Source organism: Pseudophryne corroboree, chromosome 6 (genome assembly GCF_028390025.1).
Source record: "Pseudophryne corroboree isolate aPseCor3 chromosome 6, aPseCor3.hap2, whole genome shotgun sequence".
NCBI classification, from domain to species: domain Eukaryota; kingdom Metazoa; phylum Chordata; class Amphibia; order Anura; family Myobatrachidae; genus Pseudophryne; species Pseudophryne corroboree.
The window spans coordinates 416979052-416993585 of record NC_086449.1 but is presented as its reverse complement, the minus strand read 5'-3'; the positions used below and the strand labels follow the sequence as shown (position 1 = coordinate 416993585).

General features: G+C 42.5%; 1 protein-coding gene across 7 annotated transcripts in view; it reads right to left on the bottom strand.

Moving 5' to 3' along the window:
* Nucleotides 1–14534, bottom strand: part of CACNA2D1 (calcium voltage-gated channel auxiliary subunit alpha2delta 1) — a 1227493-nt gene that overhangs the window by 9838 nt on the left and 1203121 nt on the right. For all 7 annotated transcript variants that reach the window (XM_063926939.1, XM_063926941.1, XM_063926940.1 and 4 more), the window contains 3 exons: nt 12858–12987; nt 9858–9970; nt 8224–8306 (listed from right to left, as the gene is read on the bottom strand). In XM_063926939.1, coding sequence (XP_063783009.1) covers nt 8224–8306; nt 9858–9970; nt 12858–12987 — 326 coding nt within the window. The remainder of the gene's footprint in view (nt 1–8223; nt 8307–9857; nt 9971–12857; nt 12988–14534) is intronic.

The following is a 14534-nucleotide window of genomic DNA, read 5'->3' as shown; positions in this document are numbered from 1 at the left end:
CCTACAAAACACCCAGCAATGGGCATCAAAGATAAAAAGCAAAAAAGGAATTTATTATATATAAATAATCTTGGGCTGAAAAGTACCTTAGCCAATTATGTTTCAATATTCTTATGTGTGTGTGTGTGTGTGTGTGTGTGTGTGTGTGTGTGTGTGTGTGTGTATGTTTGTATATATATATATACATACACATACATACATACATACGTGTGTGTGTGTGTGTGTGTGTGTGTGTGTGTGTGTGTGTGTGTGTGTGAGTGTGTGTGATTGTGTATTTCTGTTATTTATTTACTGTAATGTTAAGTTTTGTATCCCTGTACTGGCCTTTGTATGGTGCTGCGAAACACTTGTGGCGCCTTATAAATAAATGTATCATTTATTTATTTATTAGCAGTTTCTTATATAGCACAGCATATTCCGTTGCGCTTTATAATTAGAACAACAGTTATAGAACAAAATGGGATAAAAACAGGCAGACATAGAGGTAGGAAGGACCTGCTCGCAAGCTTACAATCTATAGGGAAATAGGCATTAATAAACAAGGATAGATGCTACCTATTGCATAATGGTCCACCAGATTACTAGGCTCTTAATGGGTTGTATGATATGATCACCCAGCAATGTTGGAAGACAAAATATGTGAGGTTATGTGGACTGTACAGAGAGGATGTCATTAGATAGGGAAGCATTGAAGGTTATGTGGGTGGGTCTGGAATTTCATAGTCTTGTCCGAAGAGGTGAGTTTTCAGGAAACGTTTAAAGGTTTAGAGACTAGAGGTAAGTCTTATTGTGCATCGGAGGGCATTCCACAGAGTGGGGGAAGCCCGGATAAAGTCCTGTAATTTTGAGTGGGAACAAGTAATACATGTGGATGTGAGACGCAGATCTTGTGTGGAGCGGAGAAGTCTGGTAGGGAGATATTTTGAGATGAGTGAAGAGATGTATGATAGTGCAGTTTGGTTAATAGCTATGATGTAAGTAAAAGTATTTATATTTAACATGGTAGAATACCGGTAACCAATGGAGGGACTGACAGAGCGGATCAGCAGATGAAGAATGCCTAGCAAGGAAGATTAGCCTCACAGCGGCATTTAAAATGGATTGTAGTGGTGATAGCCTATGTCTGGGAAGACCCGTAAGGAGACTATTACAATGATCAATGCGGGAGATGATGAGTGCATGGATTAGAGTTTTTGCAGTGTCTTGTGTAAGATAAGGACCTATTCTGGATATGTTTTTTAGGTGCATGTAACATGATTTAGAGACAGATTGAATGTGTGAAACAAAGGACAGTTCAGAGTCAAGGATGACACCTAGGCAGCGAGCTTGTGGAGTAGGGTGGATAGTCGCTTTGTCAACAGTTATAGAGATATCAGGTTGGTAACTACTCTTGGCTGGTGGGAAAATAATTAATTCTGTTTTGGAAATGTTGAGTTTGAGGTGGTGAGATGACATCCAAGATGAAATGTCAGACAGGCATTCAGTGACTCGAACCAATACAGATGGTGATAAAACTGGGGAGTATACGTAGATTTGAGTATCATCAGTGTACAAATGATACTGAAATCCAAAGGAGCTGATAAGTTTACTAATAGATGAGGTATAGATTGAGAAAAGCAGAGGACCTAAGACTGAGCCTTGCGGTACTCCAACTGATAGAGGTAGAGAAGAAGAGGTAGAATCAGAGAAGTGAACACTGAAAAAGCGATTAGATAGGTAGGATGAGAACCAAGTAAGGGCTGTGTCCTGAAGACCTAGGGATTGTAGTGTTTGTATGAGAAGAGAGTGGTCAACAGTGTCAAAATCAGCAGTGAGATCTAGAAGAATAAGAAGTGTGTAATGGCCTTTCAATCTAGCAGTGACCAGATCCTTCACTACAGTACTTTGGTCAGTGCCATCTATGTAGACTGTTGGGAATGAAACCCTTACTGAAGTGGGTTCAATAAGTTGTGGTACTTGAGAAAGTGTGTAAGGCAAGCGTAGGCAAGTCTCTCAAGTAGCTTTGGAGAGACATGGGAGCTGAGAGATGGGACGGTAGTTAGAGAGAGTGTTTGGGACAGAATTATGTTTTTTCAGAATGGGAGTAATCACTGCATGCTTAAACAGAGAAGGAAAGATAAAAGTACACAGAGAGAGATTACAGATTTTAGTTAAGGTTGGGAATGTAATAATAATAATAATAATAATATTAATAATAATAGTAAGATGTAGATAATTGCCACATGTTCTGTCGCCAGGAAACAAAATAAAAAGAAAATGATAATCACAGAACTGACCCTCAACAACACATGAATACTTGCAGTATAATGAAGATAGGAGTGGACATCATGGCAGAGGCACCACTTGCTGTGCATAAAGGCTCATCCTAATAATTACAGGCAAAGTAGCAAGTAAAAGAAAAAAAAAGAAAGGAAACATAAAGAAAGACACACAAGATGAAATGTCATGCAGTTAGCAAGCTGTTAGCAAAGTTCAACAGATTCACTTAGGACAACAGTCACAATAACAATACATGAACTCACCACCACTGAGTAGCACTTGATGCTAGTGATGTAAAAAACAGCTACTTTCACACAACATTATAAAAAAGTTAAGAACATAAATTTTGATGCCAGGTTACTTCAGCAAAAAGCAAAAGAATTCTGTCCTAAAACGTATTACTGCCATTTGTTCAAAGACAGACAACGGATTTCTAAGTGGTGGTTTCCAAATGCCTGATTTTACAATAAGTGTGGCCAGCCCATGAAGAAGGCATAATTAGCACTTAGCAAGCTATAGTCCACATGATACTAAATGCGGTGTACAGTCATATACAGAGCCAAATATCACAGTAAGCCATCAGATTCGGCAGTAGGGCCAGCAAGCCTGGGCTAAATGTTTTTCTTCCTAATATGGGCACAATCAGGGACAGACTTGCCATCTGAGATGAGGTACTGGCATGAGGTCACGTTATGCTCCCATGATACATTACCATGCCCCTATTAGGCAGGGCCACAGCCCCATGCCCCTTTTCTGTGTGCCATGTGCAAAAAAAATGTGGAGGCAATTATTGCCTCCAGTCTATCCCTGGGCTTCACTCCATGGGTTTTGTTTTCTCAATATTTCTTGGGGTATTGGTCATTTCAGGCACCTAGCCATATGATGTTAGTAACTAACTGCTATAGCCATGCACCCACACTGAATTTTTTAATGTGGATAAGGTTTTTTTTCTTTCTCTTACCCTATTTCCCCATTTTCTCTCCTCTTTTCCTAGTAATCGTTTCTTTCTGTCCCTCTCTCTATATCCTCCTATCTTGCTGTTTTTCCCATCACTCACATGTCTCTGCCTCATCTGTGAGTCTCTCTCCTGTTTCTCGCTCTTCTTCACCCTCTAGGTCTTAGGGCTCAATTTAACATTGATACCAAAAACCGTCAACATATTTAGTGTAGTACCACTGTGCTACTTTGTATTAATATAACTTACCTGTCTGGTGAAGTTAAGCACTGTCTTCGTCTTCTACTGTGTCCTTTGCTGAGTTGCCAGTAGACCAAGACTCCCGGCAATGGGTTGTTGACTAATGCACATAACGGCATCTGCACATGCATATTGAGCTTTTACCCCGCATCAGGGACCCAGAAAAGCCTGGAAGGCTTAGCTGAAGCCAGTAAGACTGTTGGGTCCCCACTGCCAGCAATGGGGACAATACTGCTTGCCTAATCTAGTGTATACTGTAGATGGCATAAGTGGTAAGGTACAGTGAGTAATGTTTGCTAAATCTGAACAGAAGTTATAACCCCTTTATTAAGTAATAAAGGGGCTATGACTTGTTTTGAAATGGTGACAATGATGAATATCTGTGGTTGAAATTGAGACAAAGGGAAATTGCATTTATTTAAAACATAAAGATACAATAGTTTTTTTTGTGTTCTTTTTTTTGTCAGATTTCAGAGTGGATTTTAGTGAGTGTGATATGCAGTCAGGTAGCAGCGATAGGTGCAAGGAATTTCAATGGTATAGTGTGAGTGTATTGTAATGTTTGAAGTGGGTGAGGGATGGTGTCTCTGCATAGTAGTGGGTAAGAGGAATTACATACTGCACTAACAGATGTGAGAGGTACTCGGTTGGATGTGGTGTACAGTATTTAGTGAGGAGTGAGTATTGCAGGAAAGATACAGTGTCAGGAGATGGTGGTGTGTATAGACTATATCAGTAGGTGAGGCATGGTGTCTGCAGGGGAGTAACTAGGAGTGGACCAGCAGCAGTGCTGCCATTCAGGGCGCAGGACCTAGGTAGAGTCCACCATCGATGCCCTGTGGCACATTTATTTGTCATGCAGGGTGGCTGCACCTTGCAGCCTAGAAAGCCACCTCCTGGAACATCCTTTCCATGTTCTAGATGCTCAGCTTTCCCGTAGTCCTAGTAGCAAGCTGCCAAAGAGCCAAGCAATGCTTCCTTAGGATGATCTGTGTGATCTGCTTCTCCCTTTTCCATGTGGCAGGGCACGCAGAGCTATCTGGAGCATCCTAACTTTGGGGCCTATTTACTAAGCCTTGGACATAGATAAAGTACCAACCAATCAGCTCCTAACTGCCATGTTACAGGCTGTGTTTGAAAAATGACAGTTAGGAGCTGGTTGGTTGGTACTATCTCCATCCACTTTATCTCTATCCAAGGCTTAGTAAATAGACCCCTAAGCTCTGGAAACTTAGCTTCTGCCTTTTATACCGGTGACTTTGCCCTCTCAGTGTGACATCATTACATCAAACATTCGCGAGCAGGGCAAGCATAGGGTACACTCAGGCCCAGCACTGGCCGCTCAGCATAGGGATGCAGTGCAGGGAGGCGCCTGGCTGGAGAGGCGCTCTCCCTGCACTACATCCATGTGCTGAGCTGCTGTCCCTGCTGCTGCCGGCTGCTGCATCTGTCACACTCTGTGACAGGCAGCGGTGCCAGCAGCATGAAGTCTCCTCTCCCCTCCCCTGAGACAGTGTGTGGACCTAAAAGGGCGGAGCTACATGGGGAAAGGGGCAGAGCTATACGGTACCAGGGCTGCAGCCTGTAACACACATGAGGATAACATGCTACAGCCATCCTTCTTTAGGTAAGTGGAAGGAGAGTGAGTGAGTAAAAGTTTGTATGTGTATACAGTATCTGTGTACTGTATATGTATGTGTGACTGGGTATCTGTGTAATGTATGTACAGTATGTATGTGTGTGTGTGTGTGTATACAGTATCTGTGTACTGCATATGTGTGTGACTGTGTATCTGTGTAATGTATGTACAGTATGTATGTGTGTGTATACAGTATCTGTGTATTGTATATGTATGTGTGACTGTGTATCTGTGTAATGTATGTACAGTATGTGTGTGTATGTATATGTTTATGTGGTGTGTGTATGTATGACTGCAGCATAATGTGTTTAAGCGTAACTGCTACAGGGGGCTTTACGTGTGTAAGCGTCACTGCTACAGGGGGCGTTACATGTGTACAGGGGGCATCACTGCTACAGGGGGCATTTTGTGTGTTAGCGTCCCTGGTACATGGGTGGTACGCATAAGCGTCACTGCTACAGGGGGCGTAACACCCCCTGTAGCAGTGATGCTTACACATGTAACGCACCCTGTAGCAGTGACGCTTACACACATAACGCCCCCTGCAGCAGTGACGCTTACACACATAACGCCCACGTAAAGTGTGTAAGCGTCAATGCTACAGGGGGCGTTATGTGTATAAGCGTCACTGCTACAGGGGGCGTTACGTGTGTAAGCACTACTGCTACAAGGGGCGTTATGTGTGTAAGCGTCACTGCTACAGGGTGCGTTACGTGTGTAAGCGTCACTGTTACGGGAGGTGTTACGCCTGTAAGCTTCACTGGTACAGGGAGCGTTATGTGAGAGCATCACTAATACAGGGAGCGTTACGTGAGAGCTTCACTGGTACAGGGAGTGTTATGTGTGTAAGCGTCACTGATACAGGGGGCATTATGTGTGTAAATGTCACTGTTACAGGGGGCGTAAATGTGGGTAAGCGTCACTGCTACAGGGGGCATTACGTGTGTAAGCGTCACTGCTACAGGAAGCGTTACGTGTAAGTGTCACTGGTACAGGGGGCGTTACGTGTAAGTATCACTGATACAGGGGGTGTTACGTGTGTAAGCGTCACTGGTACAGGGTGCATTACGTGTATAAGTGTCACTGCTACAGGGGGCGTTACGTGTGTAAGCGTCACTGGTAAAGGGGTCGTTACGTGTAAGCGTCACTGGTACAGGGGGCGTTACATGTAAGCATCACTGATACAGGGGGTGTTACGTGTAAGCGTCACTGGTACAGGGGGCGTTACGTGTATAAGCGTCACTGGTACAGGGGGCGTTACGTGTATAAGCGTCACTACTACAGGTTGTGACTACTACAGGTGGCGCTGTGTATAAGCGGCACTACTACAGGGGGCGTTGCATGTAAGCATCTCTGGTACAGGGGGCGTTACGTGTGTAAGCATCACTACTACAGGTTGTGACTACTACAAGGAGCATTATGTGTATAAGTATCACTGCTACAGGGGGCATTATGTGCGCCGCCCCTTTGTAAAGTATAGGAAGGCGCAAATTTATAGTTTGCAGGGGGGCACTGAACACCCTAGCACCGGCCCTGGGTACACTATCAACTGGCTCTGGTCCTGGGTGCCTGCAACTGTGTACACCAGTGTACTGTGTACACCAATTACAATAATAATAATAATAATAATAATGTAAAAATGTTCACAAAACATTGCTACTCAGCCAGAGCCGGATTAAGGCTATGGTTGGTCCAAGTACGATATATAGATAGATATATATATATATATATATGTAGATATATATATAGAACATCCATAAATGCAGCACTCCTGGCGTCTTCAAACAAAGTACACTCGTGGGCACATATCAAGCTGACAACGTTTCAGTGCCCTTTATTAGCATGGCCCTTTTGTCAAGTAACCTGACGAAAGTGCCACGCTAATAAAGGGCACTGAAATGTTGCCAGCTTAATATGTGCCCACGAGTGTACTTTGTTTGAAGATGCCAGGAGTGCTGCATTTATGGATGTTCTGTGAAATTTGCATGCGGGCACCAGGCGCAGTACGGGCTATTGAGGGGAGAGCTGGACATCCTGTTTGAGACATATATATATATATATATATATATATAGTTACACACATACATACACACACAATATATATTTCATATATATTATATATATATATATATATACACATATATATATATATATATATATATATGACCCAGAGCCTACATTGTGTAAATTTATACCTGCAGGAATGAAGAAAACTATAAAGGTAGCCTTACTTGCTCAGGTTGCAGTGACAGAGCACACGAGAGCCTCTGCCTCCACGCTGCCGGGGAAGTCTTCATTCTTCCCTGCGCTGTGCAGCCTGCGCGCTCAGCCAATGACTGAGCCGCAGGCTGCTGCTTTGCACACTATTGGACAGCTGAGCCGTCGCTCAGCTGCCCTGTACTAGTGTGCTATGCGGCGTCGGCGGGTGGCGGCTGCCAGCGCTGCGGGGAGCGCTGCAGATCGGATAGGTAAGAAAAATCCGATCTGTGGCGCATAGCGGGGGCCCTTTTAGAAAGGGGGGCCCGGGGTATGTACCCTCATGCCCCCCCCCCCCTTAATCCGACTCTGTACTCAGCTATTCTTTAGCCATATCTTTATCTGTTGTGTGAAAGTAACTTGGCTTTAGTTAAAGCAGTCATTAAATTTTAGTTAATATTGAAGCCAAATAAAATATAAATGAGACAAAGCACATGCAGTGTAAGACATGTCCAAAACATTTGCAAGCAATGTGCACAGTATATACAGTATGTGACCTTGATGAACAGCCATGATGTTTCTTGATAAAATGGTCAACAAACCAAACTGTGAAAAAGTGTGCATGTAGGCAATGCCCATTTCATATTAAACTCGTAGACATACCATAAAATGAAAAAGCTATAGACAAGTGCTACACCATCAGTGGCTAAATCACAAGATAAACAATGCAAGATCTTGAGACACATATTCCTTTTTTTTTTTGTACAAATTTTGCAAATGCTACAGGAATAAGCCCATAAATATCTCAAAAGAGATTTCAAAGAATTTAAAAGAATATTTAACAGTATGTCATCTAAGAAATTGGTAACATAATATAAGGGATAATTTGCAACATCTTCTCTAATATGGATTCCTAATCAGCGTAAAGACTTACCAAATCATCTTGATCAAAGCAAACATCTGGACCTTTTCTATACCTTGGATTCTGGGCAAGCAAACATGGATCTGGACCATTAGCTGAAGGCTACAGTTAGGGAAATTATTTATTTTATTTATAAGTTATTTACTACTGATCATCATCACGTAAGAAAGGAAAAATATTCACTAGATTGAAGGTCTGCATGTTCTGGAATTTGAATGTTATGTTCATAAGTTACAGTATAATTATAATGTAATGAGTGATCACTGGATTGTTGAGCTACAGTATTTCTTGTAACTGACCATGCAATTTACAGAGATGTCACATGTACATTTTAAAATGACACCACTGTGGCTCAATGGTTAGCTCTGTAGACTCATAGGGTCGGACTCAAAGGTTCACGACCCCTCCCATCCGCAATTGCTCCCGCCGGCAGTATTTTAATGTTGCAGCCAATTGGCACCACAAGTTCATTTCAGCTCGCTACCCCCGATAGATAAAGTGCCAGCCAAAAGGTTCCTATCTGCCATGCTACAGGTTGTGTTTGAAAAATTATAGTTAAGAGCTGGTTGGTTGGGACTTTATTTCATCCACTTTATATACATCCAAGGCTTAGTAAATAGACCCCTTAGACTCTAAGCTCCAATGGCGTAGGGACTGATGTAAATTATTTCTCTGAATAGCAGCTGACCACGCCCAAGATAGCTGCCTCACCCTCTGCAATTATGAAAAGTGCTTTGAGTACTATTGGGAGAAAGGTGCTATATAAATAAAGAAAATAGTTACTATTAAATGGCCCTGTATTGCGACATTAAACAGAATGGGGTGACCCCTGCAGCTCTTGTAGTCCACTGTTGCCATCTTAGAGATTAATGCACCACATGCCAGGGACAGACTGGGCCTCTTAATCAGCCCTGGCATATGACTCTGGTGAGTGTGCCGCAGACACACATGCACACGAGAAGGGGTTGTGGCCATGGTTCATGGGGGTGTGCCTGGCCTCACAGCAGCCTCCATCTCTTTTTATGCCGAGTGGCTGACCAGGGTGTTGGGTGGTACAGCTCTGCAGCCAGCCCCTGTCTCTGTGTGCCAGGCAGCTGAGAAGAGCAGAGGGAAGCTGCGCTGCTCGGCCAGCCCCAGGTCTCTCTGTGAATTCAGCCTGCTTCTAAGTGCAGTGTCTATGCTTAGAGGACTGTTTAGAAATGTATTGCCCAGAACAGCTTCTGTCTACAAAGCACAACATATTGAAAGAGCTCATTGGGTGATATCATGATGTCATAAACATGAACTACAGGTGCCTTTGTTGCTAGTAGTCATGACAGCCATATGAATCTCTGATGCTGCAGCTTCCATTTTTGAAATGGAAACAATGCAAAAGAACATAACTATTTATTATTAATACAAAAAACTTTTTAATTGTTTAATAATAACATTTCTATCTGGTAAAGCAAAAAAACATCCCATCCATAGTTAGTAAATCCTATGGGAGATAAATAGAAAAAAGTTATAAGAAACATCTTTCCTAGAATATCTCCTGATAAGATAACAAACACATCCAGTAATCCTAAATGATGTTAGTAATTCCATTCTAGAAAGCAGCATTTGGTTCAGTAGCCATTTAGGAATGTAGGTTTTGGTACAAAGGATACAGCGCTGTTCTGCCTGTATAAGAGGCTGTTGATCACAAGCATCACATGTGTGATGACTGTCGACTATTATGAATACCAAATTGGTGTTCAGAAGCTTTTCAACATGGTAAATTCTGAAAGGGTAAAAGAAAACATTCTCCTTTATCATCAACAATAAAAGAACAAAGCAAAGTCCATAGTTATAAAATATAAATCATACCTCCCAACATTGAGAAAAGGTAAATCGGCACTGGGGCATGGTGGGGATATGCTGGAGAAGTATCCAGATCACAATATTCCTGGACGTGATACTTAGGTGGCCCTGACCACACCCCAGCAGGAGTTGTTGTAAGAAAAGTCCTTTTGTGGTATGCAACAAATAATATTGGATGGCGTAACTTGCGCCTTCTATATGCAGCTCAGTCCCCACTCACAAGAGCACCAAATCTTGACCAGTAAATACACAATACAACAGAGCGCGGTCTTCAAGCGCTGCTAGACTTTCACAGAAATATCCTGGTAACGACGACCAGTATATTTCAATACAAATGGAGGAGATCAAGGGAACAGAATTATCCAGTAGTGTGCATCAATCTTTCTCTACTGCAAAAGGAACCTCCAGACTCACCCCAATTAAATAAGATGCATTTAAGTAAAGGTTTCTTTTTTTTGCCTGTTGTTTCCCCTCATCAGATGATGTAATTATTATCTCAAAGGAATGACACTCACCTAGGTCACATTTCCCTATATGCACCAAAAGGTGTCTTTTATCCATGTTATTTCCACCAAATGGTATAAACTTGTCCAGCAAATTAGATATAAGGTGAATTTCCACAGCCTTCAAAAATGCACTTTTAAAAAGATTTTTTATTGTCATACAAAAAAATGTCTGCATACACATAAAACAAGTCAAAATAGAAAAATCCTTCAAAAAAGGTTTCTAACCCCTGGCTAGAGGGTGTGGATCATTAGATCAACAGTGTCTAGGTCGACAATGTTTAGGTCAACCACTATAGGTCGACAGTCACTAGGTCGACAGGGTTTCTAGGTCGACATGTGCTAGGTCGACAGGTCAAAAGGTCGACATGAGGTGTTTTTTTTGTGTCGTTTTCTTCGTAGAGTGACCGGGAACCCCAATTGGTGCACCGTGTCCCCTCGCATGCTTCAGGCAAGGTGCCTCACTTCACTCGGCACAGATTACCGTTCCAATCGTAGTCCACATGGATCGTTAAGTATGAAAAAGTAAAAAAAAAAGATTTTTTTTAAACACTCATGTCGACCTTTTGACCTGTCGACCTAGAAACCCTGTTGAGCCTTTGAACCCTGTCGACCTAGTGACGGTCGACCTATAGTAGTCGACCTAAACATTGTCGACCTAGACAGTGTCGATCTTCAAACCGGATCCCCTGGCTAGGTTGGTATGGTTTATTCCACTGTAAACCTTAAGGCACAGAAGGAAAACAGAAAAAGCTCTTCTTACCACACTGGTCCCGGGAAAAGCTGTTTGGGACAGAGTGCTTCCCCAGATGGAAAAATTCTTAAGGCCAATAAGGTAAGCAGTATCTGTGGAATCAAACATTAGGGGTCCTCAACAACAAAGCATTTTCGGAATGCCTTGAGGGGAAACAACAGGCAAAAAAAAAGAAACCTTTACGTAAATGCATCTCATTTAATTGGGGTGAGTCCAGAAGTTCCTTTTGTAGTAGTGAAAGATTGGTGCACTCTACTGAATATCCCTGTTCCCTTGATATCTTCCATTCGTATTGAAATATAGAGGTCGTGGTTACCAGGCTATTTCTGTGAAAGTTTAGCTGCGCTTGAAGACCGCTTTCTTTTGTGGTATGCTTTGGAAAACCACCTTGCCCCTCCCCCAAAGCATACAGATCATGACAAACTTCCTGATCACAGGATGGAGGGAAAGACCTCCAAGACTGGGACTGCCAGGTCAAAAGCAAAAAGATTTTGGAGGTATAGATGTGTTCCCATACATCATTGCTGCAGTCACCAAATAGCCCCTCTCCGCACGCCAGGTCCTATAAAACTTTGCTAGTGTCTTTTTTGGCAAAAATGTGTCACAATACTATGTGACTAGAAAGCACAAGGAGACTGTACTGATTAATTTGATATACACTTGTATATTGTTTGCCTGAATCTCTGATTCTGCATTAGAACTGCTACAATGCAGCGCATGTGGCTTACAGCATTTCCATGCCAAGTTCCATTGTGCTTAAAATTCATGCTCAGTCATACATAATATACAAGTGTCACAGCCATACACAATATACAAGTGTCACAGACACGCACAGTCTCCTGATGTGCCCTAGTCACATTGTATTGCAACTAAGGTGCATTTTGGCAAAAATAAGCCTCCAACACCTAGCACACCTGGCGGCTCACTCACACCAGGCATTTCACGCTGCGTGGTGAAACACATGTATGAGGACACATCTGTATGTATAAATAGCTTTCTGCACAGAGGGCGGAATATTGCTATGTACTATGCCACTGACAATGTGCACATACAGTCTCGCAATACAGGTAACTACAAGTCTGATATCCCACTGTTCATATACGCAGAGTAGCATACCGCAGAATGATCCAGTCTACATCAACTAGATTGATTGGGGTATGCTCAAAAACTCCTTTCAAAGACAGCGTACAACCATCTACCAATCCACTATCAATTCCACAATGTTATCTGGCTATTATTATTGGGCTTGTTACCAAAAGGCCGAATCTGGGTAACATGGCCAGGCACACGTGTGGCTAAACTGTGGATTGATCCTATCTCTATGCACACACTCAGCCACACCATGAATTGTGCCAACAATAAATCAGAAACAACAGGCAGGAACTTGTATTCTCATAATGGCCCTTTGAGTTCAATTAAATTAAATTTTGTGTTTTAAAAAGTTAAGAAAAGTAGACACATGCCATAAAAGGGCAAGTGGGGAAAGTTGTACATGAAAGACAAGTACTGTATAACATTTTATTTGCTCTTGTTAATTCCAGTTACTTTACCTTGTGCAGTTAATACAGTCTAGATACCCACTAAATGATCGGTTGTCATTTTCAAAAAAATATTGGGTTTGTTCAGTAATACAGCTCTGTTTTGCCAGAATAGCGGTAAAGTCGTCATCATCAAATTCAGCTGTAAGACAGGATAGTGATGGTTGTTAGCATTTGTCAACAACTACAGTATAAAGCTTTAATAGACATAAATGATAAATGTGTTACCATATCCTATAACATGACACCTACCACCAGGTACAGAAATGTTCTGCTCCTGGATTTCCGACTTTATGATTGCTGTTACCTGTGTTAAAAATACTATTGTTATCAATGAACTAGTTCAAAACAAGTGACTGCATTTACAAATTAAGTGGAAAATCCATCAGCACAGAATATAACATCCTCTTGAATGTTGGAGGGCCTACTGTACGTTACTAGAATATGGGGGGATATGGTCATTAGGTCGACAACACATAGGTCGAATGTCATTAGGTCGACCAATATAGGTCAACATGGTCACTAGGTCGACATGGAAAAAGGTCGACAAGAGTTTTTCACTTTTTTTTCTGAACTTTTTCACACTTTACGATCCACGTGGACTACAATTGGGAATAGTAACCTTTCCCAAAGCAAGGAGGACACGGTGCACTAATTGGGGTTCACTGTCACTTTACGAACAAAACGACAACAAAAAAGTAAAAAACCTCATGTCGACCTTTTTCCATGTCGACCTAGTGACCATGGTGGTCATTCCGAGTTGTTCGCTCACTAGCTGCTTTTAGCAGCATTGCAAACGCTAGGCCGCCGCCCTCTGGGAGTGTATCTTACCTTTGCAGAATAGCGACTGAAAGGTTAGCAGAACTGCTACTAAATAATTCCCTGCAGTTTCTGAGTAGCTCCAGACCTACTCCTAGATTGCAATCACCTCAGTCCGTTTAGTTCCTGGTTTGAAGTTACAAACACACCCTGCGTTCGGCCAGCCACTCCCCCGTTTTTCCAGCCACTCCTGCGTCTTTACCTGTCACGCCTGCGTTTTTTAGCACACTCCCTGAAAACGGCCAGTTACCTCCCAGAAACGCCCCTTTCCTATCAATCACTCACCGATCAGCAGTGCAACTGAAAAGCACTGCACGAATAACAGCAAAACTGCTAAGTTTTCAGTTAAATAACTAAGCGCATGCACGCTGCGTACCATGCGCATGCACATTTAGCAGCAAATCGCAGCATAGCGGCAATGAGCGAACAACTCGGAATGACCACCCATGTCAACCTAATGCATGTCGACCAATAGTGGTCGACCTAATGACCCATACCCAATATCGGCCCCACAGCAAAATTGTGTTAGGGTTCTATGTATGTGAAGCAGACACATTCTCACAACCTCCAACTTAGCGAAGGGCCCACTACTGATCTAGAATGTGCTACTATTATAGGAACCAACAAGAATCATTCTTCACTGTTTTTTTAAATCATAGGCATCTTTTTGAGTGCTACAGTATTACACCAGCCATTTCCTGATTTCATGGACAGAGGAGGTGCTCGGACATGTCCAGTAGCAGCTGCATCCCTTGTTACCTGTTGCTGTAAAATGCTGCAAATGCGGCTTTTAATAGCAGGAGCCGGGCCACAATGACCAATCGCAGAGCTATGTCCATACTGCACCTAAGACACAGATACCCACATATC